At 33.0% G+C, this 18,915-nt stretch overlaps 1 protein-coding gene across 2 annotated transcripts in view; it reads right to left on the minus strand.

The window, feature by feature from the left end:
* Spt6 (transcription elongation factor Spt6) overlaps positions 1-18,915 on the minus strand; it is a 171,550-nt gene that overhangs the window by 101,756 nt on the left and 50,879 nt on the right. For both annotated transcript variants that reach the window (XM_085813573.1, XM_085813572.1), the window contains exons 5-8: positions 9,990-10,106; positions 9,833-9,908; positions 3,624-3,705; positions 87-183 (exon numbers count right to left, since the gene is read on the minus strand). In XM_085813573.1, the coding sequence (XP_085669699.1) occupies positions 87-183; positions 3,624-3,705; positions 9,833-9,908; positions 9,990-10,106 (372 nt within the window). The remainder of the gene's footprint in view (positions 1-86; positions 184-3,623; positions 3,706-9,832; positions 9,909-9,989; positions 10,107-18,915) is intronic.

Consider the following 18,915-nt stretch of genomic DNA (forward strand, 5'->3'; position numbering starts at 1 on the left):
TGAAAATTAGCAGCAAGATAAATGTGTTAAATATGTTCAACCTTAAATGACCATATCTATATTTCTGATAAAATGTTGTTTAATACCTCTTCCTCAATTTCTTCTTCATATTCATCTCCTTCTTGATCAACCATATCGAAGTCAAAATCAACTCCAAAAATTTCCTGAGCTTCTTGCAATGCTCTGAAATATAAAAATACATCCAGTATAAAAATCCAATCCAGTATTGGTTCATATATGAATACACTCCAAGTGGTTGAAAAAGAATTTAATTTTTTTAATTATAAAAAAGAGTAAAGTATATAACCTATTCAAAATAATAGGAAGCTTTTTAACATCCAAAGGTGTCATGTCACATCATTTTATATCTAGATTAGAATTAGCTACCCTTCTGTACCCACCATATTTATGTTAGAAAAACTGAACTAACTGGATTAGTTAGCTTAGACAAAATACATATTTATGTGCTGCCCAACCAGTGTAGTGGTTAGCATAGTTGACAGTATGCCAAATGGCCCAGGTAAGAATCCCGAAGAAGGCATGGATGTTTGTAAATGTACAGTGTTTGTGCAGCATGAGGGTACTCTACATATACAGTGAGCCGGAAGTCCTCTCGAAAGGTTGGCGGTAGGGAAAGAGGGGTGGGAGACCCTTGGACCTGTCTCTCAAGGGTGCTCTCCATCAAAATTGGGGGTGGAACTGAGCTAAATCACACTGTCACCTGCAAGGTGCACAAGACTGTGCAACGACAGGTGTACATTTGTGCTCCTTGCCACGAGGAATTTTGTGGCATTGGGCTGACTATAGGTTAAACAAAGTGAGTATTAGCAACAACAACAATATATCTACGTAACTCCATCTTAATTTTGACCAGAACTGGACTGAGTTTCATATCCTACTAACCTCTCTTTGCACAAAGAGACTTAACCCCTTTGTGCCGGGTAGCGCAAACGCGCGCTTATAGCGGAGGCCAGCAGTGTCTTACATGAGCGTCTGTCCAGGGCCGGGGACTTTTTTTGCTACTAAGCCTAAATCCATGAAATTTCTGAAGTATCAAAGCACTGTTTAATAATGCTCTATAGAGTATTTAAATGGCTTATGCTTTATAGATATTTTTATACTTTATACTTTAATTACCTTATTTCTTGTTTAAATGCATATTTTACACATTTTATTTTCATTACTCACCATTTTATGACTTTTAACATTATACATCTGAAAACTAAATATATTACTTAAAATTCTCTTTTCGTATGAAAAATTTGAAAACAGGGATCTACACACAGTCCTACGTTACATTCCTTGCACTCGTAATAACTCATTTGCCGTTTTGGAGGAATTTTCCGGGAATGTGAACAAACGAAGCATCGTCCTCTCATTTTCTTATCAGTCTCTTCTGAACAAAGTTTTGGAAAATGTCTTTCAGTTAATCTTCCAGAATCAATATCAGAATATCAAAATTCCAGAATCAATATCTGAAATATTTTGCATCATTTCTGCTATTTCATGCTCTGTTAAACATCTTCGAAGCTTCGACGGTGCAACGGTAAAAACAGAAAGAATTTACGTCTATCAATATCTAATTATTTTCTAAAAACTGAACTGCAAATGGAAATACCCAATGCTTTAGCGCAAATAAAACTTCTCTACTTACAGTAAACAACTACCCCGTGCGAATAAAGTGTGATTTAAAGAGACGTCATAAATCACGCCATTCGGAAACATTTATTTCCCCGTTTGTTCATATAATCAAAAACACGTGTATGTGAGTCATGCTTCTCTCATTTCGAGTAGAAGGTCTAATGTACATGTATCTGAAACCATATGGACATACAGTACCATCTTGTGGCAGAAATGATAGTTTTTCAAACGTTCTAGCACACTGGCACAAATACGTGACAGTCGGTAGTGAACGGGAAAATGCTCTGGCACGCCTGCGTGTCGGCCGGGAGGTGAGTCTGTTCATTGCTGGCACGTAGACGTGACAGTCGGCGCGAAGGGGTTAAATACCAATTCACAAAGATACTACAGTTATAACATATCCAACCTTACCCAGGATTCAAACTCATCCCAAGTGGTATACATTGACAACTTCTACATTTTGTTTTGAATATTTTAAAACTCCTAACAAAAGATTCAAAATGATGAAAATTGTGTAGCGAAATGATTATCCAGCTTGCAGCAAGCTTCCCCAATGGTGGCTTCAAACTGCCCAACAACAATTTGGTAGAAACTTTTTTATGAGTAATACTAATAAGAATATCAAAAGTGTACATGCATTTATAGCTAAAAGCAATGAAGAAAGGACCAAAATGTCATCAAGTAAATCAAAATCGCAATAACAACCTTGTATTTAGCGTAAGTATATTAAAACACTCAATTGATTTCGAGCGCAGCTAAAGGTCCCTCCTCATCAGGAAAACGAAATTCCTAGAAAGGGAAAAAAAGAAGAAAAATAAAGCATTCACATAGGAGTCTCAGAAACATGTGGTCCTTATCAGCACTGCACGTGGTCGTAACCGGATTTTGAATGGCCACCTACTTTTACTGAGCCAGGCTCTCTGATCAAATATACGACACATAGACTAAAACGCAAGAAAATCAGCGAAGTAAAAAAATAGGGAGCGAGGGGCAACTGCACTTTAACGCACCAAGTCTGAACTTTGAAACTTCCTTTGCTAATGCTTCGAACTTCCTCTGCCAATGCTTTATTTTTCTTCTTTTTTCCCCTTTCTAGGAATTCCGTTCTCCTGATGAGAAGGGACCTTTAGCTGCCCTTGAAATCGATTGAGTGTTTTAATATACTTACGCTAAATACAAGGTTGTTATTGTGATTTTGATTGTCATATTGGCATGTTTCTCTGCTATTCTAGTCATCAAGTAAGTTTCAAGATAATGTAAGAAATGTTCAAATCAATCTTACATGATAGGTTCAGGCAAAAAATATGAATTCCACCAAGCCTGCCCCCAAAAAGAAGGCAAAGCATTAGGATAGCTCAAAACTATGCCAAATGGATCGATAATTAACTATCCTTTTTATGAAAACGCAGTCATTAGCCAACAGGTCAAAAAGACAATGACCAGAGTTTTAAAAAAGAGAGTTTTTTTTTAATTTTTAAAAATTAAATCAGAAAGAATTCACACATCACAAATTCATCTCATTAGGCAAGACATTAATGGAGAACTAGATTTGTACCAACAATGAAAGTAGTTCCTACTGCCTGATTTTGTTCTCTGACATTCATTACCGGACATCATAAGGTTTTTGTCTCAAATAATGCACTGAGTAACTGCATTTTCATAAGATAAAAACGTCTCTAAAAGTTTCGTCTAAGTTTGTTTTAAAAAAAATTTGTAAAAAAATATATACGGCATATAAAAACAAAAAGTTCAAAGAAAATAATCTTTAACACAAGCTAAAGGATTTTGCCATAGCTTTCTTTCAACTGAATAAACAAAACCAAGCATTTGTAAAAAAGGAAGTGATGAAAATTGAAAAAATAAATAAAAAGGATAAAATTATGTCTATTTATTAAAATTATTTATAATGCATTATTTTAAAAAAATTGTACGAATCAAATTAATACAAATTTTTTCACACAAACACAAATTTAGATACTTACGAATCAGTATATTTGATATGTCTTTTCTTTTTGCCTTTTGAGAGAGGCTGACCATCATCATCGACAATAAAATCGGATTCATCTATTTGAAACAAATTTCTCTGATTAAAAAAAAAATTAATTCATTAACTTTAAAATTTATAATGCACTTGCATTAATATCTGTTACAAATAGAAAGATTATATTACACATAGCCTAATGCATGCCAAAATTTTGAATCCACTTTATAGGAGATCTTATTTTACAGACAAATGAGCTGTTTCATATATTCATCATATGATCATGGTTTTCTGCAACGTTTCTTAAAATAACTTCAGATGTTTCTCGACATAAACTGATTGATATCCTACATGTAATTATGCTGAATATATAATATAACATTTTAGTTACATGAAAGAAAGATACCTTGTTTTATTGTTAGCCTCATTAACATCCCAAGTACATACATCTCAGTACTGTTGAATATAATATACTGATTTTTACATAAACATCCTGATCAAAATCATATAAAAATTCTCCAGAACTCTCTAGAGAAGTAATCTGGAAACTTCTACTTTAACTGAATTCCAAACGCTTGGAAGCCCATTATTTGGACCATTTGTTCTTTTTACTAAACCAAGGAAAGCTACTGTTTGTTATTAATTTGCTAACAAACTGTTAATTTTTCATTAGTTTAAACAATACACACTAAGACAAAAAAAAATGATGCACCAAGAAGAAACTTTCCGAATGGGAAAAAAATCGATAGATGTGATGTACACTGCTTAAAAAAAGGATACAAAATAAAATAAAATAAATGGTGCACATTTCTATATCTCCCTTTCTACTGGGATGATTGGTGAAATTCAACTTGAATTTTTCATGTCTCAAAAGCGTGACTTAGAATATGTATTAGATTTATACATAGCATTGTTCTAATATAGATATTTTGATGCAAAATATGACTTTTTCTGAAATAACATAATTTTTTTTTTTCCATATTTCAATTCTACGACTCAAATTACACTAAACTACCAAGTTTTGTAAAAATGGCATGAGCAGTTTTTAAAAAATTAGCTCCTCAATGTTAATTGAATTTGGTACATATTTATTAATCTATCTTTTTTTATTATACTTATTTTATTCTTTTTCACATTTCGAAATTTAGGTTCATTCCAAATAAAATTCACCCATTTTTTAAGATTTATTTTTAAAATTTGCATTTAAAAATAATTTTTATAAACTTTTCAAAAACATTTTTGAATTATAATCTATAAAAATTTTACCATCATCTTAAAGTAGACGTATTTCTGAGCAAAAACTTACAGTTTTTTTTTTTTTTTTTTTTTATTCAAAATTTTCGAAGATATACATGAATTTATATATTGACTGGTTTTGAAATTTGGCATATTTGTTGAAAGCGATAAAACATCAGATGTGGTTTAGACACTTTGCTAAAATTATTTGGTAGTAAAAACGATGTGACCTTTTTTCCACTCATGCACAATAGGTGCCTTTTTTCACACTCCGGCATAATTGAAGGGATAGGAAAATTGGTTGCCACATATCAAGAAGTTCGCCAAGTGTTGCTGATTCTTCGTGCAAAATGAAAAAAATTTTGCCAAGATAAATTTTTGAATTTCTCCATAAATTTCGAACCAAATTTTACAAAATTTAACATCTGGTCATAATTTGAATCATAGAATCGAAATATGGAAAACAATTGGTATATTATTTCAGAAAAAGTCCAATTTTGTGTCAAAATACCTATGCCAGGCTATATATAAATCTAATATATATATATTCTAAGTCGCGTTTTCGAGACATTAAAAACGCAATTTGAATTTTGCCAATCAGCCCAGTAGAATGGGAGATATAGAACTGTCCCCCCCCCTTTTTTATTATTATTATTATTATTATTATTATTTTTTGCACAGTGTGCATGTACAGAAAAACTACAATTTCAGAAACATTCGATTATTTATTCAAGAGAAGTTCACAAAAGGAGTGCATCAATAATGCATTGGTCCACCTCTGGCCATTATGAAAGCAGTTATTTGGCTTGGCATTGATAGAGTTGGCATATGTCCTCCTGCGATATATCATGCCAAAATCCCAAACTGATGGAGGGGTTTGCTCATAATGATCTTAACATTCTCAATGGAGAACAGCTCTGGTGACTCTGCTGGCCAAAGTAGTCTAGAGCAAGCACGAAGACAAGCAGTAGAAACTATTGCCATGTGCAGGTGGGCATTATCTTGCTGAAGGTGTGATATGAAGGGCAATATTACAGGATGTAGAATATCGCTGATATACTGCTGTGCTGTAATGATGCCACATGACAACCAAAGGGCTTCTGCTATTAAATGAAATGGCACCCCAGATCAGTGGTGCGCAAACTTTTTTCGACTGCGACCCCTTTTGTAGAGAGAAAATTTTTGGCAACCCCTAGAGATAAATGTTCACAAATACAATGTACATTTCGCGCATTTCTTTCGTTTCATCGAATAAAAACATCATCATATCTGACTCATATTAATTTTATTTATAATTTTAAGAAAATAATTTTTGTATAACACAAAAATCAGTAAATTGCCCTTTAATGAGATGTATGTGGCTGCAAGTTTCTAATTATCTCAGCGATGTTTGGATGTATGTTGCTAATTACAATTTGCATATCATCTTCAGGGTTTAAACGTGAGCGGTATTTAGTTTTTATTGAAACTAGTTTGTTTCAGATAATTACGTTGATGCAAATTGTATTAACACTCTGATGGCATTCTTGCATAAAACAGGATATTGTTTTTCCATGGATAGCCAAAATTTTCGGCAAGGCTGCGTCTTAAATTGATTCCGAAGAGTTTAATCACTAATTAGATCTATCAATTGCTCTTTCTCAATAATTTGAAGAGTTGGAACTGCATATGTCAAAGGAAAATGGATCACGAATCCAACCAAAATCGTTTTCAGGAAAATCCTCGAATCTTCTCGAAAAATTTTCCTTTAACTTTTCTATGTGATTGGAAATGATGTTTTTAAATGTAAATATATCTATATTATTTCCCTTGATAAAATCGTTAAAGCAAGGGAACACGTCGGTGTTGTTTTTATTCAGTTCAGCTTGCCAGAGACTAAGCTTATACTTAAAAGCTTGAATTTTACTGGCTGAAGTTATGATAGTTCAATTCTCACCCTGCAAGCTCAAATTTAAGTCGTTAAGTGTTTCGAAAATATCAACTAAATAGCTCAGCTTCCCTAGCCAAACTTAATTGATATAATAACTTGCCAATCTATGTTTCTTTTCGATTAAAAACATGTACACTTCATCTCTCAAATCAAACATCCGTCGTAGTATTTTCCCACGTGAAAGCCATCTGACTTCGGTGTGTAACAGTAATCTCTCATACGTTGAGCCCATCTCATTGCAAAGTATTGAAAAGAGATGGCTGTTGTGGATGTTGCATTTAATGTAGTTAATTGAACTAACAGCGTCTTGTAATATGCTGTGCAACTCTTCATCCATATCTTTTGCAACAAGAGCTTGCCGATGAATCATACAGTGATTAAATACCATATGAGGCGCCACCTTCTGAATTAAGCCTCTGAGCCCTTTATTCGAACCTGTTAATGCTGCAGCACCATCAGTACAAACTGCAACACAGTTTGCCCAGGTAAGGGACTTTGTTTCAAAATATTCATTTATTACTTCGAATATTATTTCTCCAGTTGTTTTTTCTTCCAAACGTTTGCAACATAAAAACGTTTCTGTTACATCTTCATTAAAAATAAACTTAACGTAAATAATTAGTTGTGACATTTTAGTAATATCGGTAGTCTCATCCAGTTGTAAAGCAAATACAGATGAATTTTGTATGCATTTTATGACTTTTGACTCGATATTTCGTGACATTTCGGAAATCCGCCGAGACTCGGTATCTCTTGATAATGGTATTGTTTTTAGTTCATTTCCATATTTATCGCCATGCATAATTTATGCCATCTTACTTGCTGCAGAAAGGATAAGGGATTCTCCAATTGTATGGGGTTTCATTGTTTTTCCTATTAGATAAGAAACTTCTAAAGAAGCTCGTAATGCTTTCTGAGGTATTGTTGTAAATTTCTTTAAATGTGCACTTTGAATTTTCAGATTTCAGCTCGTCTTTGAAAAAAATCGGCATGTTTATTTTGAAGTTCTTTATGTTTAGTTTCCAGGTGCCTTCTCAATTTAGCTGGTTTCATGCTCTCATTTGCTAATTTTTCGTTGCAAATGACACATATCGGGCGTTTTTCATCATCAACAACACAAAATGTAAAACCATACTTAATAAATTCCTCACTGTATTTTCTTATTTTTTTAGCTTGGGCATTTAGTTCAGTATTTTGCGACTCCTCATCAGTATTTGTTCGTTTGTTAGCTGAAGATGTACCTAATGTACGTATTACCCATTTATCCATTATGAAGATAGGGGTTAAAATTATTTAAACTAAAACAAATAATATATAAAATTTTATCATTTTTTTTTTGAGAAATTCAATAAAATTAACAGATATCATTCTCTAAAGTACATACCTGATAGCAAAGAGTAGCAAAGCCCGATAAAAATATAAAAAATCATAATTACACAACGTCACATGATAAAACTTGAGGATAAACTAAAACAATTGCAGGCCAACTGCTACATGCTACAACTTCATGCGAACACTTCACGTCTTCACTCTGACTATCAGATACACCGCGTACCTCGCCATCTGATTGGCTGATCACGGAAGCGAATTTTTCCCCTTCTCCCTGCGGTTAACGTCTAGTCTAGTCAAATAGGCGCTTTTCAGTAAAACTGGGGAATTACCGCAAAGAGGGCGCTATCTACCGTCTTCACACTTTACATACATTACGCATTACGGTCAAAGAAAGAGCAGACAGCATGAAATTGCAATTAAACAGTGAGGGACGGCGCTTCACTCTTTATATGTACATTGTATGGTATGCAACATGCAGGCATAATGCATTTCATAAAAATTTGGGGACCCCTAAAAAACTTCTGGCAACCCCCACAGGAGTTGCGACCCCCAGTTTGCGCACCACTTCCCCAGATCATCACTCCTGTCTGGGACGTCTCCAGACACATCTTCATTTAGGCTCATTCGAAGCAGGACTCATCACTTAAGATAATTTTACTTCAATCAGCAACACTGCAGGTTGAATAAGCCTGACACCACTACAAATAGACTTGTTGGTGCAAGCAGCACCATAAGCTCAGTCCCCTTCTCTAAGCCTCCTATTACTTGTCCTTGTGGGCACTGAAGTGCCAGTTGCATGTAGGGATGATAATGATGAATATGGGGCTCTGAATGCCGCCCTGATGACTAATCCGTCCTCACATTCTGTTGTTTCTCTAGGCCATATGCTTCCTTCTTGATGCTGTGTTAGGCCATGGTTCACCCATTAGTGTCAAAATTGCCGAATAATGGCATTGCTCCTATCCAAACGTCGAATCATTCGCCAGTTAGATCAACCAACTTCTTTCAGCCCAACTACATGTCCTCTCTCAAATTCTGACATCTGTGCATATTGTTCATGCACCTGTATGCAAGCATGTATTATGTACATGGAATGAAATGAAATTCACAAAGAATTATGACCTGGAATCCAAATTTCTCCTCTAATATCCTGTCAGTTGCGTAGTTAAAATGTGCTGCAGCGTCACATGCTTGTTCATTGGCTGGCAAACTTTAAAATTTAGCATTTTCCACTGAAACCTGCATGCATATCAATTTGTATCCAATTGGCATTACTCCTTCTTGGTAAGCTCTCCCGCCTCTATTTTTTGGAGGGGCGAGGGGGTCCTAGAGTGTAATGTTTTTCAATACTGAAAGTTAATTGTTGTTAATTACTGGTATAGGCAGCGGCAAAGCGAGCATAACTGGCACTAGGCACATGATATCTTTTTGGGCACCTCCTCCCAAAAAAACATAGAGTAATATAATATAAAGAATGTACAGTCTTGCCAACCATTGGTGCCCCTCTGCGAGCAGCACCCAAGGCACAATAGAGTCCCGTTGCAATGCCACTGGGTATACCATAATGTTTACTGTGCACAATACTTTCTTTTTGATAACAAACGAAGACATTTCCTCCCTTCATTACAATAAATAAGTACTTTAATCTCAGTTTGTTTAGATAATTGGAGTTCTATTTTATTTAATTCAATGGAAAAACTGCACAAACGAACCTGATTCTTCTCCAGACTCTTCAACAGCTAGTTGACTGTCATCTGCAGGTTGACGAGGAGCCTCATCTTCTCCTTCCTACACATATGAAAATATGCTTTAAACATTCTCAAAACAAGATAAAATAAAATGGGAAAACCTGAAAGAATAAATGCTTACCATATCATCACCCTCAAAGAGCTCATTGGCAATTGCTTCCCTGTCATCACCATCTTCAGCATCTCCATCATCGCTTTCCTCATCTTCAATTCGCTTAAGTCGCTTGAACTTCTTTTTCTGTAACATTAATCACAATTTATATCATAAATGTAACCCACTTATCTAGTTCAGCCAAGAAGTTAGCAATAAATCATAACAACAATGAGCTTAACACTTTCCTCTATTTAGGGGTCTTTTTTACAGGGCTCGTATACATTTTTGCACGTGGAAATTAAGTACTTTTAAGGACCATTAATAAAAAAAATTAAAGACCTATCAGCAAACAGGATTGAATAATTCAATTAAATATATTATTTATGCCTGAAGTTCACTTTTGTAATACCATCCTAAGAATAAAATAGATCCATAAGTAGAATCCCTAAGTTAAACATAATTTAATAAATTAATTATAAAACAAATTAGACAATAAAATCAATTTTGTAACATTTATCAAATAAAATTAAATATTTTACACTTATAATAGTTGAATATATTTTAAAGAAGATTAGTGACATTTTAAATGTAGTGTTCCTTTCCCTTTGTCAATAATAAAAACGTCAAAGAACCTAGTGAACTATTTAGCAAATTATCGTCGAGTTCAAAACATAGACTAGACTCGAGAAGATATACACATAGACTCGAGAAGGGAGTTTTATTCACTCAAATAAGAATAACAGTTGGCTTCTTCTCGGGCTTACAGAAAAGCCTTTACTCGGGCTTTAACTTAGACGAAGCTACACACAATTACTTAACGCAGTTGGCCCTTAACTTAAACTAGCCAGCGAATATCAGTAGGCACGTATAATACGGCCGAGTGCAATAGCTTCAACAATGACTTAGTCAGAACGCAAACGCACCACTAAGAACTCATAACACTCTCTATCAAAGTTAGCTGAACCGTCCTTAAATACTTCTAATTCATTTGCATTCAGTACAATTCTAAATACTCATTATGGTAGGAAGTTGTAAGTGGAAAGAAGAATTGAAAAGAAAGGTTTCAAAATTAAAATATACCTTACATACAGTTAGCTTCATGCTGATTTTTTCTTTTATGTTTCATTTCCTGCACTTATTCAGTCTAGAGGTTTAATAAATAGCAGATTTTATATTAAATGGTATAGGTTAAAATGAGAAGTAAAATCATAATCAGCATAATCCATAACAGAAGACTGGCTGTTTCCACCGCTACTGCATGCCTAGAGAAAGACCTGATACCAGATGCTGGGCATGGTTGGTAAGTTCTGAAAGTTAGTTATGCTTTGTGTGTCTGACACAGTTAGTGTAGTAGCTTTGTATAGAGTTCCTAGAGTTGTAACGTAGTTAATATACTTTAACATTCCAATAAACCACTAAAGCACCACAGGTGATTAGTTATTTCATATTATTTCAAGTCTCATTAGTTGTTAGGAATAAGTTTTACGTTAATTTTTACATTTCTGTATTGTATCTTGTGATGACAGTGAGGATTAATGAAAGCCAATAACTTGCTTTAACATGCAAAGATAATTTTTAGCAATTAGTTAAAAATAATTAAATTACGTAGGTAGATACCTCAGTCATTATAGATTTACATGGTCACTATTAAACTTTATTTAATACTTGTTAAAAATGCACTATTAAAATCACAGACTAATAAAATTTCACATATCAAAACACACATAATTGATTTTTAAACAATATTAGGATAATTACACATTAAAAGCTACAAAATATTTATGCACCTTTTGACTAATTCATATCAATTTCCTTCTCTTTAATAATTTTTTCTAATAAGAAATTTGTTTCAATATGCTAACCAATATCCCCCCTAGTTTCCGTTTCATCTCCTAACTTGTCAATGTCTCGACAATAAACTAATGAGGTTTCACTTGATCTGGCAAAAGTTAAATTGTCCAAAACACCTGACAGACATGAAGCAAATTATCGTCATGTCTGAAATTAACTAAAAAATTTGATAAAGTTTTAAGTAAACCTCTTATTTAAATAGAATTTTGAACATAAAAGTACGTTCTTATGCTAACAAAATCAAATACAGCTCGTGGTGATGTAATATAACAGGAAAAGTCAAATTAAAAACGTGGACCAGAAGTCAAGGACTACTTAATTTATAAGCTGTTTCAGTAACTCTATTGTAGCAATAAATTCAAATGTCGGCAGCAATAACACAAAGCTGAAATTATCAGAGCTGTCAGTTTAAATATTATCTAATCAGTTTGCATTCGGGTAAGGAATCAGAAAGGAGAAGTTACAGTAAAAGCTGAAATTATAAAGAACTGGTTTTACATAATAATAACTGTGCATATCTTTAAAGAATAATTATGTCTCTTTATGTATTCAGTTTCTTTCCTCAATAAGTTTCCTCTTCATTTTAGAATTTTTGGATTAAATTAAAGATTTCTGTTATTCTAAAAACTACATATATTTAGAATGAAAATTCTATATGAATATATTTAGAAGTTCAAAGTAATGTAATAATAAAGCCATTGAAATAGAAAGTAATGTCACTTTCTAATATGACAGCAAAAAATACAAATGTTTTATTTTAACGTCATTTCTGAAGTATAATTTTAATATATTACCATCATTTTACTGAAATTTATCTATGTTTAAAAAAAAGGCATTGAAAAATTCCCAAATCCCTGACTTAAAAATTTTTTTATAGAAATTTATCTTAAAATAGCCAAAATGATGATAAGTCGCCAAATTTAGAGCTGTTTAACAACAGAATCCACATTCCTAAAAGAGAAAAGTTGTTTTAAAAAAGAAAAAAAAATTCAAAATGCTATGTTTCACTTCTTGCCCAGAAGCTCAAGTATTGCACTGCTTATATTAGAAATAGGAACAAAATTCAAAGGATAACCCATGAAATAAACACTTCTCAATGAATCACCAAAAATAAGCCTCCAAAATGCTAGTTCATGCTCAAAATGGCAGCCGTAAAAATACATAGAAATTTCAAAAGATTGAAATTAAGGACGTTCCCTGCAGCTTTTGGCCAAAATTAAGGACTTTTAAAGACCAAAAATCGATTGCAAAAAATCTAAGGACTTTTAAGAACTGTACAAACCTTGTTTTTAATATATTCTTATTAAAAAATAATATATAACAAAGCATTGCAGGATGAAAATAGATTTTATATTGTATTTTCTGTGCTATTAAATGAAGTATGCAAAAAGTAATTCTGGAACAACATTTGATGCAGAGAACTATCAATGGGTAGGATAACTGATGCATGATAATGGGAGACTGATACAACAAGGAGGTGAGATAACTGATGAAATTTCATTATACTAATTGTTCAGTATCCTTACAATGAAGGTTGTGTATTAGTATGATAACTAAAAAACATAATGAAGGAAAATTAAATTTATCAACAGAGCAAATAACTGTATTTTACACATTATTACATTAGACAGCATGGTTCAGTTAGACAAATTAATAGTTTCCAAATACAAGTTATTTCTCTGTTTTAACAAGAATAATTCATTGCAAAATTAATTACAATTATTTACACTAAAAGTTATAGCTGCCTTGATGAATTATATGGTGCTCCATGCATTAAAAATAATTACAAAAGAGTTCATCAAATATTTATTATAATACCCTACATAAAAAAATTTTATTAACATATTCCGTCTATTAAACACAGAAATCACTCAGTTTAAGTACCTATATCCTATAAAGCATTTCCAAAAAATGCCTTGTTACTAAATCTATCGAAAATATTCCTGTTATGAAATTATTCCAATGAAATGAAAAATAGCAAAGTTCAACCAACTTTTTAAACTTTCAGCTCTTTACAATAATATATTATATTAGAATGACTCAAGAAGGTTTTTTTTTTTTTTTTTTTTTTTTTTTTTTTTTTTTTTTTTTTTTTTTTAACTTTGAAATCTTGTTTATTATGTTGTAGAGACATTAGGATTTTTTGGAAGTAGGCAAAATGAATAATGAGCAAACCGCCTTCGCCGGGAATCGAACCACGAACCTCTGGAATACCAGCCCAGCGTGCAGACCACCACACCACACCACTAAGGCATGCCAAGATGGCAGGAGAAATACCTAATATATACTCCCCCTTTTAAAGGGCAACTGGGGTTTTTAGGGGACCCAATCGCCAAATCCTGGGTGTGGAGAATCCTCATCCAACACCCTTTTAGTTCGAGCACCGCTGTACAGACATTAGGATTTTTGGAAGCATGCAAGATGAAAAATGAGCAAACACCTTTGCCGGGAATCAAACCATGGACCTCTGGAATATGCGCCCAGCATGCAGACCACCACACCACGATAGCATGCCAAGAAGGCGAGCGAAATACCTTGTAATGTAGTCTGTGCTTCTATGTACATATATATAACTTAATAAACAAAATACTTTTCCAAAACAACCTTTATCTCTTTTTAATTACATACATTTAACCTAAGCAATTATAACAATTAATACATATAACTGAAACAGTACGTAAGTTGATATTACATGAAAAATATCTTATGATGACCTAAATATAAGACAGCTTCACACACAAACTAGCTCAGCTACTGAGAAGTTTTTTTACAAACATAAGGCTTTGCATATAAAATTTCAGAAAAATTAGCTTGATACATTAAAGCAGGGATTCTTAAACTTTTTAATCCGCGACCCCTTTTATCACTGAGATTCTTTCCCGACCCCCAGGACCCCATAACATTTATGAAAATTTTGTGGGACCCCATAAGCATTGCACAAATCCGACACACATGCGCGTGAAACTGTCAATTTTTTCACTTGTACTATAATATACTATTGCAGTTTTAGGTCATTAACTTTAATTTCTAATTTTAAGACATAGAACAATGTGAAAATTTTAAATAAGTAAGAGATGAAATGACAGCGTAACTTGCAAAGCAAGTAAAATGAACATTTCTGTCATAAAAAGAATGTGTCGAAATGTTTTCTTTCCTTTGTCTGCATTGCAGGGGTGTTTGTGGGACCCCAAAAATTCCCTGAAACTTTTACGGACTTACTACCGACATTTTGGAGTTTCGAGAAGGGGGGGGAGAGAAATGAAAAATTACAATTATGAAGTATTGAATGACCTAATTATAAAAGTTCAATGAATTACTTTTTTTGCAAAATTAATAACCATAAATTTTCAAACATATAAACTACTACATTTTATGTAAATATTTTAAATTACCTGAATTAATTCTTTAAAAAAAAATTATCTAATTTCTGCTGCTTTTTTTTATTTTCTGATGTTTGTGGGCTTGTCTTTCTTTTGTGGTGAACTTCATAATTGCAGGAAGGTTGACTTTTATTTTCCTCATTTACAGTTGAAGAAATTTCCTCGAGAACTGCACATGCAGAGGTAGAAGCAGTTTGCTTTTCTGCTAATGTAGAAGGTTTTTCAGAGACTTTTATAGGTGAATCATCTGAAATACATGTTTCTAAGTCCTCTTGATATGTTTTCCAACTTCTGTTCATATTCAGTAAGAGATCTTTGTGAATTGGATCAGTCATTGGATTTTTTTAGCCATATTTTTCAAAAAGTGGAATTGCTGCAAAAAATGGATAAAGGCATATCCTTTGATTCTCTAATCATTCCGAAATATGTTTATCAATTTCACGCTGCTCTGCGGGGGAGAGGATGACGCAGCACGCAGTGAACAGGAAGTTGATCTGTCAGCACTATCCTTATCTTCAGGGCAGATGTTTTTATTTTATCCCACTTATAATTCCTTACTAAGTGTAGTATTTCATCTCAATGTACTCTGTTTTTGATATGATTTAAATCGAATTCTTCGTCATTATAAATATTATGAATACACAAATAGTTTTCTGGTTGCAATTTTCTAATTTCGACTATGCGTAATGTATGCTTCATGCATGCGCACATTAAAAGAAAGCAGTTTGCTTTTCTGCTAATGTAGAAGGTTATTCAGAGACTTTTATAGGTGTCTCATCTGAAATACATATTTTTAAGTCCTCTTGATATGTTTTCCAACTTCTGTTCATATTCAGTAAGAGATCTTTGTGAATTGGATCAGTCATTGGATTTTTTTAGCCATATTTTTCACATAAGGTTTCCTTAGAAGCCATTAAATCATATTTAATAGTCTGCACTGCATCTAGGGAATCAATCTTAAGAGAGGTTCTATACTCAGTGACAAGTGTATCCATTAAGTTGAATGCACTTTCCACTAATGAGCCATGGAAGCAGCTAAGGCAGGCTATCACTCTGGTATAACCTTATTTCAGCTTCTACTTTTGACTTTTCATTATCACTAAAAATATGGGACATAAAAGATGATAATTTTTCAAAAGCTAATATTGTACTGGTTTTACCTCTTAGCTCTGGATCTAATGCTGTAAAACTAATTAGATATGAATTTTTAAGGGGTAATTTCTGTTTCATATGCTGTGCTGTATTAGTATAAGCTTTCATCAGAGAAATTTGGAATTCTTTTGCTATTGGATGATTTTTTGATAGTTTCTTCAGGAGAGTGGAAGCTTCTGCACCAGTAAATATTACTTTGCTAGGTAGATGGAATTCTGGATTTGTGACATCAACCTTTAATAAATCATTATAAGATGTGCATTCTATATTTTCTGGCTTCATAAAAAAAGAGAAAAATTTTGCCATCAATTTATAAATACTGGAATGTATTAAATGAAGCATTGTTTTTTTTTTTTTTTTTTTTTTTTTTTTTTTTTTTTTTTTTTGTTTCAAATAATTTAATATATGTGTTGAACTCTGGTAATACTGCTGAATATAATGCCATATGCAATAAAGTTTTGTTTTGCATAACAAATAACCCATTTAGTATTCTTTTTTTTTCCGAGCTAAAGCATCCTTTGTGAGTTGTTGGGAATGCAAGCAAGAATACACCCCTTCAACAATTTTTTTCTGAGCTGCAGAAATATTTCTTCTATTGTATACAGTTTCAACATAAGAAAAATAATCCCCTTTATCAGTTTTATCCAAGTAGTGAAAATAAAACGCAATAAGAGCATCCCACAGATCTTTGATTCTTTCTAAAACACATAAAATGTACACCCACCTATGGTCTGGTCTCTTCAAGGGCTTAGTTTTTTAATGGCAAGGGATTCACAGATTTTGAAAAAAATTTCTCTTTTACTGCAGCTTTTCATATCAAAATATATGTCATCAAACAAATCTTCTAAGTATCTATCAAAACATGAAGCAATTTTTTTTGCACAGTTATTAGCTGTGTGACATGTGTCACCATCAAATATCTAATAAGTGAGGTGCTTTGTTTGATCGTAGTCTGGTTTCAACACCCTTTTTTTTCCACGCATGGTGTTACATGAGTCCATTAATACACTAATTAAGTTTGCCCATGGAATATTATTATCTTCAATAGTATTAACAACTGCTTTAAAAACAGCTTCTGAATTGCAAGATTCCATCTTTAGAGATGCAAAATGATGAACTACAACTTTATTTTGATTGTTGTCATAAAACTGCATCAATATTGCCAGTATACTTTCTTGAGCATTGCTAGTACTTTCATCCAAATTTAGAGAAAATGGAGTCTCCTTTAAAGTTTTAATGATATTTTCCTTAATAGTTTTTGCGAGCCCATATTTCATCTTATGACATGCAGTAGTCCTGGACATTTCCAACGAGTTTAGTGCCAACTGATCGCAGCTCAACTGTTTGCAGAGTTCAATTAAATTGGGAGCTACATTGAAAGAAAGAGAATTCTCGGCGATAAACGAAGTTATTAACCTTTTAACTGTCATGCCCGAGATTGGTGTTCCAAAATGTCACGCCCGAGTATTACTCGGGGTAATTTTTTTTGAGTGCATCGTATTGTTATACCCGAATATATATCGGGAGACGTTTATTTCGGCTTCATTTCTTTGTCAAACCCGACTGTATATCGGGAAAAGTTAATGTGCGCTCAATTCAATAGATAACAGCACTTTACTGAAGATTTCAAAGGTTAGAGGTTATAAGTTCCTTGGTTCAAAGTGCACGGGATCTTTTTGTTGTAAAATGGCGTCCAGTTCTTTGAAACGTTATATAGATGATTTAGATTCTTCAACCGAAGATGAAGGATGTGTGTCTGATGAGCAGTATTTATGATACTTCCATGGTCAGCCTCAAAAAATAAAAAAAAAAAAAAAATGAAGATATACTCAAGCCGAAGATTGTTTCTGACTACAGTCTAAATATGGGTGGTGTAGATCGCTGTGATTAGGAAATATCCTTTCATCCAACAATCCGAAAACGTCATAAAAATATTATAAAAAGATATTTTTACATTTACTAGACAAGATACTTTGGAAGTCATATTTACTCTATAAAAATGTAGTTGGGAAATGTATTACATTTTTAGAATTTCGAATCCAAGTTGTAGAAGAGATTTTACATAAATATGATGATGCAGCTTCTAGACAAAAGAATGTTGGCAGACCACCTACAATAGATAACCCTGCCCGTCTTACTGAACGACATTTTATTTCCTATATTCCTCCTACTTCTGTGAAACATGAGCCTACAAGACAGTGCAAAGTGTGTTGTTCGAAAAAGGATAAAAATGGGAAAAAGATAAGGAAGGAAACATGATTCTGGTGTAGTGAATGTGGAGTTGGTTTGTGCTTGGAAAAGTGTTTCCAGTTGTACCACACAACTGAATTACTGAACTTCGAATAGGTATTCACTTTTATTTTTTTTCATTTATTTGTTTTTAGAAAATAATTTGTTTCATTTTTAGAAAATAATGCTCCGCTAAAAGCGAACTTTACAACTGCCATATTGAGTAGCAGCCGCCTCAAGCAAATATGCAGTGGCTACGAAACTTTAAAAATTTTACCCATGTACTTCAAAATATCAATTTTTAACTACTTAAGTATATTTTATTTTGTACTAAACATTTG

This window comes from Stegodyphus dumicola, chromosome 3, assembly GCF_044657685.1.
Source record: "Stegodyphus dumicola isolate Sdum_Otavi_A_Nest chromosome 3, ASM4465768v1".
NCBI lineage: Eukaryota > Metazoa > Arthropoda > Arachnida > Araneae > Eresidae > Stegodyphus > Stegodyphus dumicola.